Below are 14,672 nucleotides of genomic sequence, written 5' to 3'. Positions count from 1 at the left end.
TACCTCTTGGAAGGGGACGGAGACAGGGAATGTGAAACGCCTGCCGGTGCTGTGCCAAGCTCGAGCAGCACTCTCGGTCCTGGCTTTGTGCCTTAGCCTTCGCCCAGCTGCTGGCCCTTGAAAACCGAGCTCCGTGAGCCGGGTTTGTGACAAGGGAGGCTGTGGCTGCCTGCCGTCTCTAACCACAGCTCAACAGAGGAGGTGCGGGCGAGGGGAGGTGAGGCCCGATCCTGCTTCCATCACGGCTTGGGCAAAGAGGTGACCCGTGGCTAGCCGCCCGCCTGGGACGCGTGGTCCCGCCTGATGCAGGCTGCAGCTCTGCAGAGGCTCTGGCTGCTGAGCAGGTCAAAGCCGAAGCCGTCCAGCCGCTCTCCAGAAACAGCCCGTGCCCCCACAAAGCTCGGTCCGAGGCAGGCTTGCCCCCCCACCAGCCTGGTTTTTGTTCCGGTGGCCGCAAGACCGCCGTGCAGGTTCTTCGCCAGTGGCCGCGACTGACGTGCGTAGGAGCCGCGGCACGTGCGGTGAATCGGTATTCGGGAAGCGCGAATGGCCGCAGGGGCTCTGAGCCGTGCTCCACAAGCTAACGACGGGTGCTGAAGGCACCTCCTTTCTCTAATTATGCGCTTTAGCTTGCAGAGTGGGCTGCTGCTTTTGATGTCTCCAAACTGTAAGTTCTTTTTCCTTAGACGTTCAGTCATGCATATTTAAAGCTACGTTTCAAGAAATTAGGTCTGAAAATTCCCAGCAGAAATGTATTTTTGCATTTTATTTTTATCCAGAGATGACCACATTTTTGTCTGCAGCTGACTTAAAAGATAAATCAATTAATAGAGCCACTGGTGACTAAACTGTAAAACAGAATATTTTCTCTCATTTAATGAAGTGTCTTACATAAAAATAAGCATAAGGCTCGTGATGAAGAACTTAATTTTACTAAGATTTCCACGTATTTTTCTGTAAGTGCAAGGTGTAATAAAGCTGAGTTTTCACCGTAAGAATATGACTGTTTATTATGACCATTCATTATGTGCATGGTCTTAGGACGGTGATCAGGTCCCAAATCTCATTCTTCTTCCTCAATCTTCCTACAAGTGGCAGGTAATTAATTATTTCCTTATAGGAAAATTCTATAGGAATAGGTATTTACTACTATATTAGCAAGAAATGATTAGTTTTGAGCCACGCTGCAAGGGTGTTTTCAAGCTCTTGTGTTGTGTGTCCCCCCACACTCCTCGTTAGTGCTTTTAGGACTTCTTGGGCTATATCCAGTTCTTCATCCTGCAGCAGACAAAATGACTCTGATGTTTTCTTCCCTGCTGTTCATTCAGTGATCATTGGCCTCTTTTCCTGGCTGCAAGGAGAAGGTTGCAATCACCTCCCTGTGATTTTTCACCTGTTTTTCCTACAAAATAAGTGACACAGGCCTGACTGTCATTTCTGCCCTGGCCTGCATGGAAAATGTTATTAAACTTTGGTGTATGGTTAGTGTATGGATGAGTGGGGGTGCTGGGAAACAGCTGGGTTGTATATACAATTTGCATTTCCTTCCTTGTAGTTGATAGAGACACTGTTAAAGTTAGGGGTAAGTACACACTCTGTTGTCTGCAGAGTCAGTGGTGAGGAGCCAGATCAAATCCATAATAACTTAGTGTTCACTTCAGCACCTACATGAGAGTCAGTATTTTACCTTCTTTTCATAATTTTTTTCTACCAGTGCTAAAATTTGACCTCTGAGGACACTAATCTGGTGGCAGCTCACTCAGGACAACTATTCATGTACTTGTAATAGTGTCCCAGCACGGAAAAACACTGAACCTTAACAACATTTTTGAAAAGGAAACAGGAGAGAAGTCTACTTACAGAAAGAAGCTGTGCAGGAACAGGTTGTTAAGCTTGACATCAGTGTGTCTAATCAAAATCTCCATTGTATTTCAGGGCAAATCTGGTGACTGTCCCCTGGCCCAGGTGCACTAGATACTCAGCTCTGACCGGGTGGCAACATGAGAGCAGAGGCAGCATCCCCGTTGCCGTAGTTTGCACGTGGTGGTAGCCCTGATGATGGTTTCTGCAGGGAGGGCATGGGCCAGTAGTTTTAATACATGAGAATCGCAGTTTTGGATGGAAACAGCGAGAGCTGTGGTGGATAATCAATTTTGTGACAGCAGCTGGTACTAGATGGATGCAGAGCAGCAGGGATCATAACTCAAATAGATTGCTGGGGCGAAGGGACGAAGCAAGACCCGTTGTGCTGGACATCTTGCATGTGCAACGGGAAGAGACAGCCCTGCGCCCAGAGAGTTGCAGCCTACCCAGGTGAGACAGGCAATGGATAGCAGAGAGGAATGTAATCTAACAAATTAATTTTACGGCATTTTTTTTCTTTAAATCCTTTTGGCTGGATTTTCTTAGGAAGGCATTATTTAGATGGGAAACTCTGGCAGGAAAGGAGGAGAAGAAGAGGAGGGATGGGCCTTAGTTAGAAGAGCAGGGAGACAAAAAATTGTCATGTCAGGTACCCGGGGATGTATTAAGAAATGGTGAAGTCAGGGACTGGAAAGCGCTAGAACAGTTATGTACCAGAATGGCCTTTGAAGGTGTTTTCTCCTAACACATTGACCTTTACAGACTGTCCTTCAGTTTGCAGATGGTCCCAAAATTGTTATTGATTGGCTTGCAACTTTTTCTTGAGTAGAGTCTTCACTGAGTAGAGTATAATTATAGCGGATTTTAAAAACAGTCAAGGAAGTTTTACCAGAAACATTTTTTTCTGTCTATCATCAGAAATTTTTTATTTTTTTTTTTTTTTAAAGCATCTTCATTTTTAGTGGAAATGCTAGGCAGCACCATTGGTGACTATACCTTTGGTGGTGGTTTTGTGTTTGACTTCTTTTTTCTGTCAGTGGGCATAATTTTTTTTTTTTTCCAAAGGGGAGGTAAGGACATTAAAGCGTTGCCTTCTTCCAAAGATAAAGCTCATGACATCCTCATTTCTTATTAGCTCCAGCAGAGGTCGATCCTGTGCAAAAGGTAGCCCAAGTTGGTTTTGTAGGTGTAAAGATCACCAGATGTGAGAATAGAGAATTCAGCTGTGTTGCTGGCTTACGTGCATCTTCATGTTGCATCATATCTTTTCTTACTGCTTTGCTCCTGCCTGTGAAGAGCTGACATTGAAGCTCAAAGGAAGATTTATGTTTGTTTTAGTCGCCTGCCTGCCTGATGAGAGCCCGGAGGCTGAGGCAGGAGGGGATTCAAAGCCAGCCACTCCCATTGGCAGGCTGTAAAGCAAGAACATTTTGAATGTGATCCCTTGCCTATTTTGGGAAAGTTATAAAATTTTCAGAGGTAGGCCAGTTATTTTTAAGCCTCTCTGGACATGCTTTTAATGCAGGATTTGTTCTGGATGCTGTCAAGGTCGACCGTTTTCTTCGTGAAAAAGTTTCCTGCCTTTGGGGAAATGTCTGGTAGATCTAATTAGCTGTGTGCCTTGGTCCTCTCTCATTTCCTCACAGCCTGCTAAACCTATTGCTAGACCTTTCAGCTTCAGCCAAGATGGATTGCATTAGTTCTTGTCTGCCTTCCCCTGGCTTCATCCATTTTATGTACAGACTTTCTCTGGCCTGTTTGAGGAGAAGATTGCAGTAGAGCTGTGCAGAGGCAGCGTACCTCTACCAAAATGCAGGGAGGCTGGTGTTTGGAAAAGGAAGTATTGGGATCGAGGAGCTGAAAATATCAGCAACGGGTATTTTCCTTGCATCTGACTCCCCGATGCTGCTTTGGATCTCTTTTTAAGTTGCACACATTTTACATTCATTTAGCAAGGTTGCAAATATGAAACGAAATAGAAAAGTGATACTTGAGATCCTGATTAATGAAGCTGCCCTCCTGCATCGCAGTTCTGTGGATAAAGAACCAGTCCAGGGAGATGCTGAGCTCTTCCTGCTGCTTTTGGAAGCAGTAGGGATTGCTGTGTGCTCTGCATCCATCAGGACGGGGTTCCAAATTTTATTTTGCCAGAGCTTAGGAATCAAAATAGCTGACATCTGTAATGAACAGGAGGACATGAATTATGTAGACAAATAAACTAGCAATTACTGCTGCACATTTATCTTCACCTCTGTAAATGATAAACTTTAAATGTTCCATATGGAAGCCTTGTGTATAAATTAGTTTCTCTGCATTTGGGCCTCTTGAATCTCTGTGGATGCGAGATGTAGTAGCTTTCATATCTCCTATCTCAGTTTAAGGCAGCAGCTGCCTTTATACCGTACTACCAATGCTCTGTGAGATTTGAGGTATGAAGACAACAGGCTCGGTTAAGATGTAGCGTGCATTCAGTTTAAACAAGTATGTAGTGTTTCCCTGCCTAATTCTGACAGAATTAAAGATAGCGCACTTTTGAAAGTTATTCTCCAAACCCTCTTCTCTTATTTACATAGTTCGCTGCTGTTACCCAGAAGGAGGGGGTTGATAGTTTAATCTTTGTCTTGGCACTATTAAAAGAAGTAATTCTTAGACATTTTTTCTGTTGCCCTTTATTGAGAAACTGCATGTGTTTAGCATTAGTTCTGACTAGAGCAATGCCCAATGTTACCAGAATATCACTCTCCCTGCCTCCTATAAAGCTGCAGAATACCCTTGTATTAACACAGTTGGCCACATCTTTGCCCATGTGTCTCTTAAAAGCAGGTGGTTTATTGGACAAGTGAAGTTAGACCTAACATTCGGTTCAGTTGTATTTCTGCCTGCCTGTAGCATGTTAACTTTTTCACCACATCCAATCAGCTCCAGAACCATGGGCAATACTGCAGATAACATTGGAAACATCTGCACTAACGCTGAAGGAAGGCAAAAGAGCTAGAAAGTCTGCCTTTGACCGAAATCGCTGACTGGTGGGATGTCTCTGTGATACCATGCTTGAGGAGAGGCAGGGCAAGGCAAGGAGAGATGCTTTGATGGTCCATGCGCAGTCTTGCTGTCCTACTGACAATCCCCAGTTCATTCAGGATGTCAGAGTGAATGTGTGGTACACGAAGTAAATGTGAGATTCACGGAGATGTTAGCTGGGAAGGAGCAGGGGAGCATAACGGTGCTTGGGAGGCCAGTGAGGTTTGGCCATGATGCGCGTGGCCACAGCAAGGGGTAGAGATGGTTGGGGTTTTTTTTTCCCAGTGGTTTTTGGTTTTTTTTTAAGCCAGAACATTCCAGTTCACCTAGATTAAAAAACTCCATGGGAACATCCTGATTTCCTGGAGTTTTTCTTAGAAAATGACCAGGTGGCCTACCTGCTTCATTTCCTGCCATCTCGTCGGTCGAGAGTTTCTGGGGTGTGTGTGCCGAGCCCGAGTTCAGACGCAATGAAATGTGAGACCTGCTAGCGCTAAACAATGCAATTTCTAGTTGCGTGTAGTCTTTACAATCCTCGCTCTATTTGGATATCTCCTATGTTGGTTTTTTTTTTTAACCTTTAAAATGTTTGACCTAGATGAGGGGCAGGCCTAATAATGTTTTATTGAATGCTACATCTCAGGTTTCCTGGCTGAGGAAACGTGAGTCTAGGGTCTTCCACCACAGTGAATTTTTGTAAGGAAGACGTGATCTACCTTTGATGAAATCCAGGATGAAATAGCTTTCTAATAATGTTGAAGGCTGGAGAAAGAGCACAGAAAAGAACCAGAAGTTGCAGGGTAGGTTGGTTTTTTTTTTTCCCTTTTCTGGTCCCAAAAAGAAATAGTGATTCGAGGTTGCTGGTCTTGAAAGGCCACTGCAGTAACGGTGTACCAAAGGGTGTCTTAATTTTCTCAGCTTCCCTCAGTTTGGCACCCGTGAGCCTGGAGCAGGTATCAGTAACTTGCAAAACTTTGCTCTGCTGAGACGGACGGCGACTTCTCCCACCCAGGGGCGAGCAGGAGAAGCTAGCCGCGCTGCCCGATCTGGTGGTGGGCTGTGCTGGCAGGGGACAGGAGCAGCCCCGGGAGCCTGATCCCGCGGCCACCGTGTTCGGAAGAGTTGGTTGCCCCTTGGGCTGGAGCAGCACGACAGCAACGCCGGCAGTGGGGCCATCACCAGAGCAAAATAAGAAGTGCTTTGGTGGCGGCCGCTAGCAGGAGGTGCTGTGGGTGGTGTCGGGGATGGGGCACGAGACTTTCATGGCCGGGATGTTCCCTCGCTGGGTGGACTCCGAGGCCCGGGGCTTTCCCGACAGCAGCTGGAAGGAGAGCACCGTATGTCAGGAGGTGAAACGAAGCACTTTTTCGCCTGGAAACATGGGCAGAAAGGGAGCATCCGTCAAAATAGCGTGAGAGGCGGGACAGTTTGCAAGCATCAAGAAGAGCTGACAAAAACCAGCACAAACCACTTGCAAGGCCATTCGTGGACTCGAAACCTGTCTGACTTTCTGGGGCTCGTTATGGCAGTAGGAACTGGCCCTGAGCACGGATAAACCAGGCATGCCCTGGCTGCTGGTACAGATCTCTCTCTAATGATGTTGTCTGTTTGGGGATGGATGCGTGCTTTGACTGTTTTATCCAGGTGTGGGCTATTACTGCTTAAACCAAGGTTTGTATAAAGTCCAAGGAAAACTTCAGAGATCTTTTCTGAATCAAAGCGTTGGGTATGTTTGTGACAGGCCATGAATCCTGGTACTTTGGGGTTTTTTTCTCTTTCACTTTGCCTTAACCACACCAGAGAATGGCACAAAAAGCTGGATAACCTCATCACGTAATAATCACACCTTCCGTTTTTCTGTCCACGCTGCGAGTTTCACATCCGTAAGCACTGAGGGTGCATTTCACCTGCCTGGCTCTGTTTGCGTGCAGCGTAGATGGCTCTGCCCTCGGCCCCCCCGTCACCTGTGGGACCCAGCGCTGTGACGAAGCGGGTGCTCAGCGATCTGCTTTAGGAGGGCAGGGTCTCTATGTCAGGGGTCCCAGCAATGGTGGCAAGTGAGAAAAGCTCCCCGATGCAACTGGGAGCCCAGGCACTGCCAGCCCACCCGTGGAAGTTGCTCCGTGGGCTTCGTTCATCGTGCCCCGAGGGCAGCAGCGTGCCCGCGGGATGCTCCTCGGCCTCCTGCCTGTCCGGGAGCTCCTGCCTTGCACTGCGCCGTGGACTCAGACCCGTCATTAGCTGCTGGGCAAGGGGATGGTGGGGTACATGACGGCTGGTAAATGTTGAAAATGGCTGAGCTACCTAGGCAGCCCTTCCCTGTGCATCCTTCCTCCGATCGGCCGCCTCTGTGCATACTCAAACTCTGAGCTTGAAACCGTAAAAAAAAACAACAACCCACGAAGTCAGAGATGCTTGAGGGAGGTGGCAAAAGCCAGGGTCGCGTTCATCATATCATGCTTGTCACAACTGGTGTCGCATAAAACGGGGCCAAAGCTCAGAGAGGCTGCTCTGACCCTTCTGACCCCCGGGGGCTGTGGGGGGAATGGGGTCCCAGCCCTCCAAAGAGCAGCTACTGATGGTTCTCCCACAGCTCCTTACATTTGGGCAGGATCTCTCCTGTAGTCACTTTTTAGAAGCAAACTTTTTTTTTTTTTTTTGCCTTTGCTAAGGCTTGTTTTTCTGTACCGCTCCAGATGTCTCATTTGGGGCATTGTAGGCTCTGCAGCTGCCAGTTTATTTCTTCTGTGTCTGCTGAGGACCTGGAGTGGGGTTTTGCCACCCTTTTAGTGTAGGCTGTAGTTGTCATACCATTTCCATACCATTAACCCTCTTAATCCTTGGAGGGGCCACACAAAGGCCAGGTTTTGCTGTAGAAGTCCACTGGTGGAGTGGGACTGCTGCTCTCTCACTCCATGTGTGCTGGCTGTTGCAGGTGTTTATAAATAAAGCTGCTCTGGATGGTGAATCGTGGCTCAGGGGGGCTCTAAAAGTCGAAAGGCTTGCGGTCACTCTCCTCTGACTGCCAGGATATCTGAAATACCTCCAGGAGAAAATGTATTGATCATATCCATATATCTATCTGCCACTGTTTATCTCGATGATTTCCTGGTCATTTTCCATTTTGCCACTGAATTATATGATCATGGTCTGAATGGAAACATTACAGCGGGAAGGGAGTGGGGAAGACTGGGGAGAGACTTTTCATTGCAGGAGGTGCTCTGAGTTTCCTTTTAGACCTTTCAGATGCAAATGGACCCACATCACCTAGCTCTTGCACCTACTGGGCCTGACCCACAGGTCACGCTGGACACAGAATTCGTCCGGCGTGGTGGTTTCAGGTCAAATGAAGGAATTGCTTCGTTAATCAGGTACAACCATACCGGGCTCATTGCCGCAGCCTGTTGGGGCAGGAGGTAAAGTAGGAGACGATGCGTGTAGTGATGGTGAGTGGCAGGCGCGGTGTGTATTCCCGCTGCCTTGTTTTCAGGCCAGCGCTATCCCAGTCTTCTGTCTGCCCTTGTCCCTCCTGCTTTTAAAGAAAACCAACCTAAAACCCAAACCAAACAAGAGGCCAGTACATTGATTGTTCCCTTGGTTGCATGATGGAGCAGAGACATAGGGATGAAAAGTGTGTCTTGAAAATAAGGAAACAAGGTTTGCCTCTGGGTGGAGGTGGGTGTTGGTCATACCGCTGTTCGTGCTCTGTTAAATAAAGGTCATGAAAAGGTTTGCAGGGAAGTCTTCTGGTTTTTCCTCTTCACGAGCAAAATTCCAGCTGGCGCTGCTGCAACCCGAGGCGTGTCTGCAGCGTGTCTTTGTGGAAATATCCCGTCCTCTCTGCGCAGTGCCAAGCTTGCTGGGGGTTTAGTCCTCCCCACAAACTGAGGGATTTCCTTAAATCCATGTAAATCGGAGCTCTATTGAGAAGCAGAAGGGGAATAAAACACCGAGAGGCTTTGCTCCTTTTTTCCAAAGTCTGTGTGTACCATAAATTGGATAGGCCCCCCTGAGACAGGGGGAAACCAAACTCTTAAAACGCATAGTAAAGGGTTAGTAATTGTTTCAAACAGCCGACTAAAAATGCTTTTATTGCAAGGCTTGAGTTCTCTTTCAAATGTGAAGCTGTTTGTTCATTTTGGCAGTGAAGGCTGCTTTTATGTCTCCCTGGGGACAGTGGTAAAACTTTCAGCAGCTCAGGCACAGAAACCAGCCCTTTGTCGAACTGGAGGCGAGAAACCAAAAGTTGTTCTGCGGATTTCCGAGTCCCTCACAGCTCGCTTTCGGACTTTGCTGATTAATCTGCACCCTCTGAAAAAGCTTTTGTTAGGGAGAAGAGGGAGAGAGGTGAAGACAGTGTTGTGTGTGGATGGAACCAGACTCAGCGGAGGCATTTGATGCCTGTGGGTATGTAAGCTACTTGGTGATTTTTTTGACGTTCAGCTGTTAGTTGGTGGGGTACAAGAGCAAGGAATCGGCGCTTTTCACGCAGTTGCACTGAAAGATGGACAGGAGCCAGATGTATTCCTATCGCCACGGTGGGCAGGAGAGGAGAAATCTCTGCTAATCCTGTCCCCAAGATGTGACAGAAATGCCGACGCTTGCCGTGGCTGGTTGGGGGGAGCAGGGGAGGCTTGGGGAGACAGAGGGACATGATGGGTTTTGCTGGCAGTGCTGCACTCCAGTGTGCTCTGAGTGGGAGCCAGGTTGGGGCACGTCTTCCCTACAGCTCTGGGAGGTGTGGGGGAAGGAAGGGAATGAACTGGGAAGTGCCAAAATTGCCCGGTGAGATTATTTTCTCTCTAGGATAGAAAAGATCTCCTCTCTCTGAGGACATGTTAATTTGCTTTTGTCTGCCCGCTCCCCTCTCCTGTTTCTCTCCTTATTCTCTCTTTTTTTGGTTTCTTCTTTTTCCCTGCATCCCTCCCCCTGTATCTTTCTTCAGAGCATCTGTTTTGTATCCTCCCTCCTCCTGGTATTTTCCTTAGGTGGCTCTGATTATTCAGCAGCTCTGCTGAACGCAGATCCCTCTCCAGAGAGGGAGAAGTGCTGCACCAGAGTAGCACTTGCTGCCGCTGCCGCAGACACAGGTCGAGCAGAGGACGGGCTCCTTTTTGCCTGCTAGTGCCGAGCAGCAGGACGGTGGAAAGGCACAGTGGGAAGGCAGTGATGGGGGGTACACCCTGCATAGTCCTTTTTGAGCCAGCCTAGGTAAAAAAGGTGCTTTCCTTTTTTCCTTCGAGAAGGCTTTCCCTGAATTAATTCACATCGACCTGTATGAAAAGTAGCTGAAAGATCTTACAGCGTAGCTCAGCTGGGATTTTTTAGGTGCAACATAACTGTGAACAAGGATCCCCTCCACAAACAACTGGAGGGCAACCCTGCTGTAATAGTGTTGAATTTCAAGATTTCACAGCAGTATAAAAATGTTCACAAGAGAAAACTTGGAAAGCGAACACAAGAATACTGTCAGGACATTTCTTCTGCTCCTGCCCCTCGGCAGTGGCCAGGAGGAGCTAGTAAGAAGTGTGGGGGGAATTCAGGAAGCGCTTGCAGATCTGGCACTCCGGACGGGCCCTTCGTGTCCCACCTTTGGACGCGCCGTGGGAATGAGTTACGTGTGTACGGTCTTGAAGCAGGCGTGTCGGCACCGGGCGACGACCAACAGATGCTGCAGGCATCGTCCCTGTTGTGGCCACTGCTCGATGTCGGCATACGGCACGCCGTGGGCTTGCCCCGCATCCCTGCCGGTGCTGGGAGCTTGCGTGCCCCGGCTGCCCGGCCGTCTCTGCTTGAACATCTCGGGCAAGAGGCTGGGTGCTCCCAGGGCTCACTGGTGTCCTCCCACTCCATGCTCGGGGCGGGGAAAGCTTCTGTGCAGCCAGCGGGGGGGTCGCTTGGTGTAAAGCCTGGGGAAGGCTCACTTGCCAGAGTAGTGCACTGCAAGGGATGCTCGCGTTCCTGCAACTTTGGCGTTAAGAAGGATGGGACATCAAGCAGCAGGTTTTTGTGGTTCAGGCAGTTTTTGTGGCAAAATTGTTGGGCAGTTATTGTCGGCTTTTGGTAAGAGTGATGGAGTTGGCCGCCTCTCTCAGTGTGCTGTAGGAGCAGAGAGCCCGTTCCTGCAGGCGGTACACTACATCCTCCCTTGGCAATCGTCAGCTTTGTGGTGATTAGTCCTAGATGTTTGTCCTCTGGTGGCAGTCTTAACGTAACATCTCCAGATGCTGGAAATTAATTTTCTCTGTCCATCCCTCTGGAGTTAGTAAAAGTCTTGAGTCTTCCTTCTGCCAACACAACAGCACCAATAAATCTCTTCAGGATTACTGTGTATTGAACTTGGATGCCTTCCCTGGTAACTCCTGACGGCTTCCTCCTCTTGCTTTGCAGATTACAGGCGTTATCCTTCTCGCAGTTGGCGTCTGGGGCAAGCTCACCCTTGGCACATACATCTCTCTCATTGCTGAGAACTCCACCAATGCCCCCTACGTGCTCATCGGAACGGGTACCACAATCATTGTCTTCGGCCTTTTCGGCTGCTTTGCCACTTGTCGTGGCAGCCCATGGATGCTGAAACTGGTAAGCATGCCAAAGTGCCTTAAGCAAGAGGGGAAGAGGTTTTGTCGATGTATTGGGATTCCCCCTACCCCCTGCCAAGCTTCACCAGATGTTAACATGGTTTTTTAGGCACATAAGCTAGATTTTATTGATCTTAATGTTCAACACGTGTGTCTTTTGGACAAAGAAGGGGGAAAAAAATCTTTGCCAAAACCAGTTGTTGATTGAGTATGAATGAATTTTGCTACTGCACGGCATACAGGCGCATGTGTGGTTGAGAGCAGGGTGAAATGCTGCTGCTGAATTACTCTGTGAGTAACTCTACAATCGTTCTGTTTTTCTGTGAGCCAGATGATAGGTATATTTACAATCTTAAAAATGTCCAAAGCATCATAAATGTGAAGTTCATTTGAAGTATATTTTGTAGGGGTCATTTTAATACTCTCATGTGAAATCTATGGAAAAAATAGTAGATACCTTCTAAAAGCACACCAGCCTTTCTTTTTGTTCTAACATTCACTAGAATAAAACAAGTCAACCCCAGAAAACAAAGCTCTGTATGGTAAGTTTGTCCTCATCTCAAAAGCAGCATGGACTCAAGGTACACTAAGCAGAGGTACAGCAGCTGTCTCTCAGTCCAGTTTAACTTCTCTCCCTATAAGATTCTCTGTTCCGAGTTTTCCAGCCCACCTTAAAATGCAAAGTAACTATAGATTAAGCAAACCTGTATGATAAACTGTGTTTCTAGGAATATTCAGGAGCAAAATGCTGCATATGTAATGATTTAAAGGGTGGAAATAGCAGTTGTGAAGCACTGAGATAGTGGAAAAGGGCTTGACAGTACAATGCATCTCCTGCTACAATATTTTGGGGCTGATTTTCTAAGGAGATGGGACAATTCTTTTCCAGTTTGAACTGGATTTTAAAAAAGCACATCTTAAAGAGAGCTAATTTCCTCAACTGATGGCACAGTAGGGGAGAGAGAGCAGCTGCAGACCGGTCAGCAGGTATATGCTGGTGGCCAGTCGGCATGTGCCTAATGCTGTTGTAGGTGCACTGCTGCTGTCTCTTGCTGGTGATGTGCTGTCAGGGCACGTGTAGAGGCTTGTCGGAGTTACTGCAGTCCAGATGGGAAAGGGATAAAGGTGAATGATGATATAAATCCATAGGAAATCAGGCTCTGCTAGTTGCTCTGTAAGTCATGTCACTTTTTTAAAGGTATGCCCCTAACAGTGGCATGTGCTGTTCCAAGCATATGGTTTTATTTTCTATTGTACATCTAAGAAATATTTCAAAACTTTCTTTCTCTCTTGAACAGAATAGAGGCAGTGATTTGACAGCTGCATTAATTGGAGAGAATGATTTTTCTAGTTCTGCCTTCACTGTTTCCTCCCTTCTCCAACAGCCTTCCATTAAAAATAAATTTTCCTCTTTCCACTAAATCCTGCTAGGACTGGATTTAATTTAAAATGTTTCCTTTTTTAATTAACTGTTATTTCGCATGTGGAGAAAAAAGGTAATTTTCCTTCCAGAAGATTAAGCCCCAACTTCAACTTTTACCATCCCACTTTGCATTTTTTTCTTTACCTTCTTTATTTCTGCTTAGATGTATTTTTAATAGTTTGTGAGTGTCTACACTGAAAGCACTGTTTTCAAGGTTTATTTAGCTCTGGATGCAGGTGCTGGTCCTAAAGCCAAACATGGGCCTTGGCTCAGCAAAGTATTTGAGGCATCTGTCTAGTGTTACAGTGAGAATATTTCCAATTAAGTCAGTGGTTCAGTTCATCATTGGAGAAATTTCAAGAATCAGGCAGCAAATCCCAGTCTAGCAGTGAGATAGATAAACATGAACCAAAACACCTGGAGAAGCCTATTTACTTTAGCAGAGTGCCATGCAAACGTGAAGGGTCTGTTTGTATTCTTTACTGCAAGATCAAAACCTGAGTGACTTGGATCCATCTCTGGCATGTGAGCGTGTTTTAATTTATATGAGAACACTAAGAAATGTGGGAACAGAAATGTCAGAAAAGTCAGTAATTAGACAATACATATCATTTGTGAGTTGTATAAACACATATAACATATTCAGGCAATAACCTGTATATCACCTCCAAAAGACCTTTGGTTTCTTAACATCTTTAAAGAGTGTCTAGAGCAGAAAGTTAAATTTTTTGTGATAACTGAGCAGTATCTGTGCTGAGACAAAAGCCTGTCACGTTCTGACTTCTCTTGCCTCCTTCCTTTTCAGTATGCCATGTTCTTGTCCCTGGTGTTCCTGGCTGAGCTAGTGGCTGGCATTTCAGGGTTTGTGTTTCGCCACGAGGTATGTGGAAATGTGCTGAGTTTGCATATGGCAGTGCCTTCCTGGGCAGGAGCTGCTGAGAAGTTCTCTGGAGCGTGGAGAATGTGTAGGTCGCTGAGCTCGGCGGCTCCATACACATCTCCAGGGATGCGGCTGATGTGCAACAATAACATGTACAGCTCTTAAAAACTGATGCGATTCCAAATGAAGGGATTTAGCCAAAGCTCTTGGCCTCAGCTGCCTGATAATTTACTCTGGAGCTATCGTTTTTTGTGTGTCCATCATGTAAGATCTTCTTTACTCTTTTACATATGCTGAGGACTGCAAAATAGATTAAATACTTTTCTTAAACGCAGCTTCCTCAGCCAGGCAAGTGCTTGTTTATATAAGGCAGAGAGCAATTCTGCATCAGACCAGACTCGATGTTTTGTAAATCTTTTTTTTTTGGGGGGGTGGGAGGCAGTGGGATGGGATTTTGTTTCTATCCTGAGAATAAGGAGAGATTAGAAATAGAATGAGGTAGGAAACTGGGACAGGAAGAAGCTTTAAAAAAGCATGATGGTCTAGATTTGTAGTAGTACTTCTGCTTTATCCACTGTAATCAGGTCTACCTCTGGCTTCAAGTCCATGAACCTACATGCCATTAGTGCTGAACCAGGACAACCCCAGAGACCCTCTTTGTCTCTTCTCTTTGTATTAACTGGTTTTCTAGCCTCCTCTTTTGACATGAGATTTCCCTTGCTATAGGCTTTTCTGTTATCTACCCTTGCAAATGATGGATAGGTTTTAATTTGATCCTGAAATACCTCCTCAGTGTCAGGCTGCTGCTCCCTTTTGGGAGAGGCAGTCTCTTGCGAAGGTCACAGCCATGTGGGTTGCCCAAATCATCTGCTACCCAGCCTCTTTACCATCCAAAGTGCCTTTCGTA

At 46.8% G+C, this 14,672-nt stretch overlaps 1 protein-coding gene and 1 long non-coding RNA gene across 2 annotated transcripts in view; one reads left to right on the top strand and one right to left on the bottom strand.

Moving 5' to 3' along the window:
- The window catches only part of TSPAN7 (tetraspanin 7), a 98,688-nt gene that overhangs the window by 67,546 nt on the left and 16,470 nt on the right, over positions 1-14,672 (top strand). Inside the window, exons 2-3 of the mRNA XM_030019913.2 lie at positions 11,275-11,463; positions 13,691-13,765. Of these exons, the coding sequence (XP_029875773.1) occupies positions 11,275-11,463; positions 13,691-13,765 (264 nt within the window). The remainder of the gene's footprint in view (positions 1-11,274; positions 11,464-13,690; positions 13,766-14,672) is intronic.
- LOC115343667 lies at positions 1,427-14,644 on the bottom strand. Its single transcript, XR_003924231.1, has 4 exons — positions 14,551-14,644; positions 11,935-11,938; positions 5,271-5,285; positions 1,427-1,437 (listed from the first exon to the last, which is right to left on the bottom strand). It is a non-coding gene; the product is annotated as an uncharacterized LOC115343667 (long non-coding RNA).

This window comes from Aquila chrysaetos, chromosome 7, assembly GCF_900496995.4.
Source record: "Aquila chrysaetos chrysaetos chromosome 7, bAquChr1.4, whole genome shotgun sequence".
NCBI classification, from domain to species: Eukaryota; Metazoa; Chordata; class Aves; order Accipitriformes; family Accipitridae; genus Aquila; species Aquila chrysaetos.
Note: the sequence above shows the minus strand (reverse complement) of the source record. Positions and strands in the feature narration are given on the sequence as shown.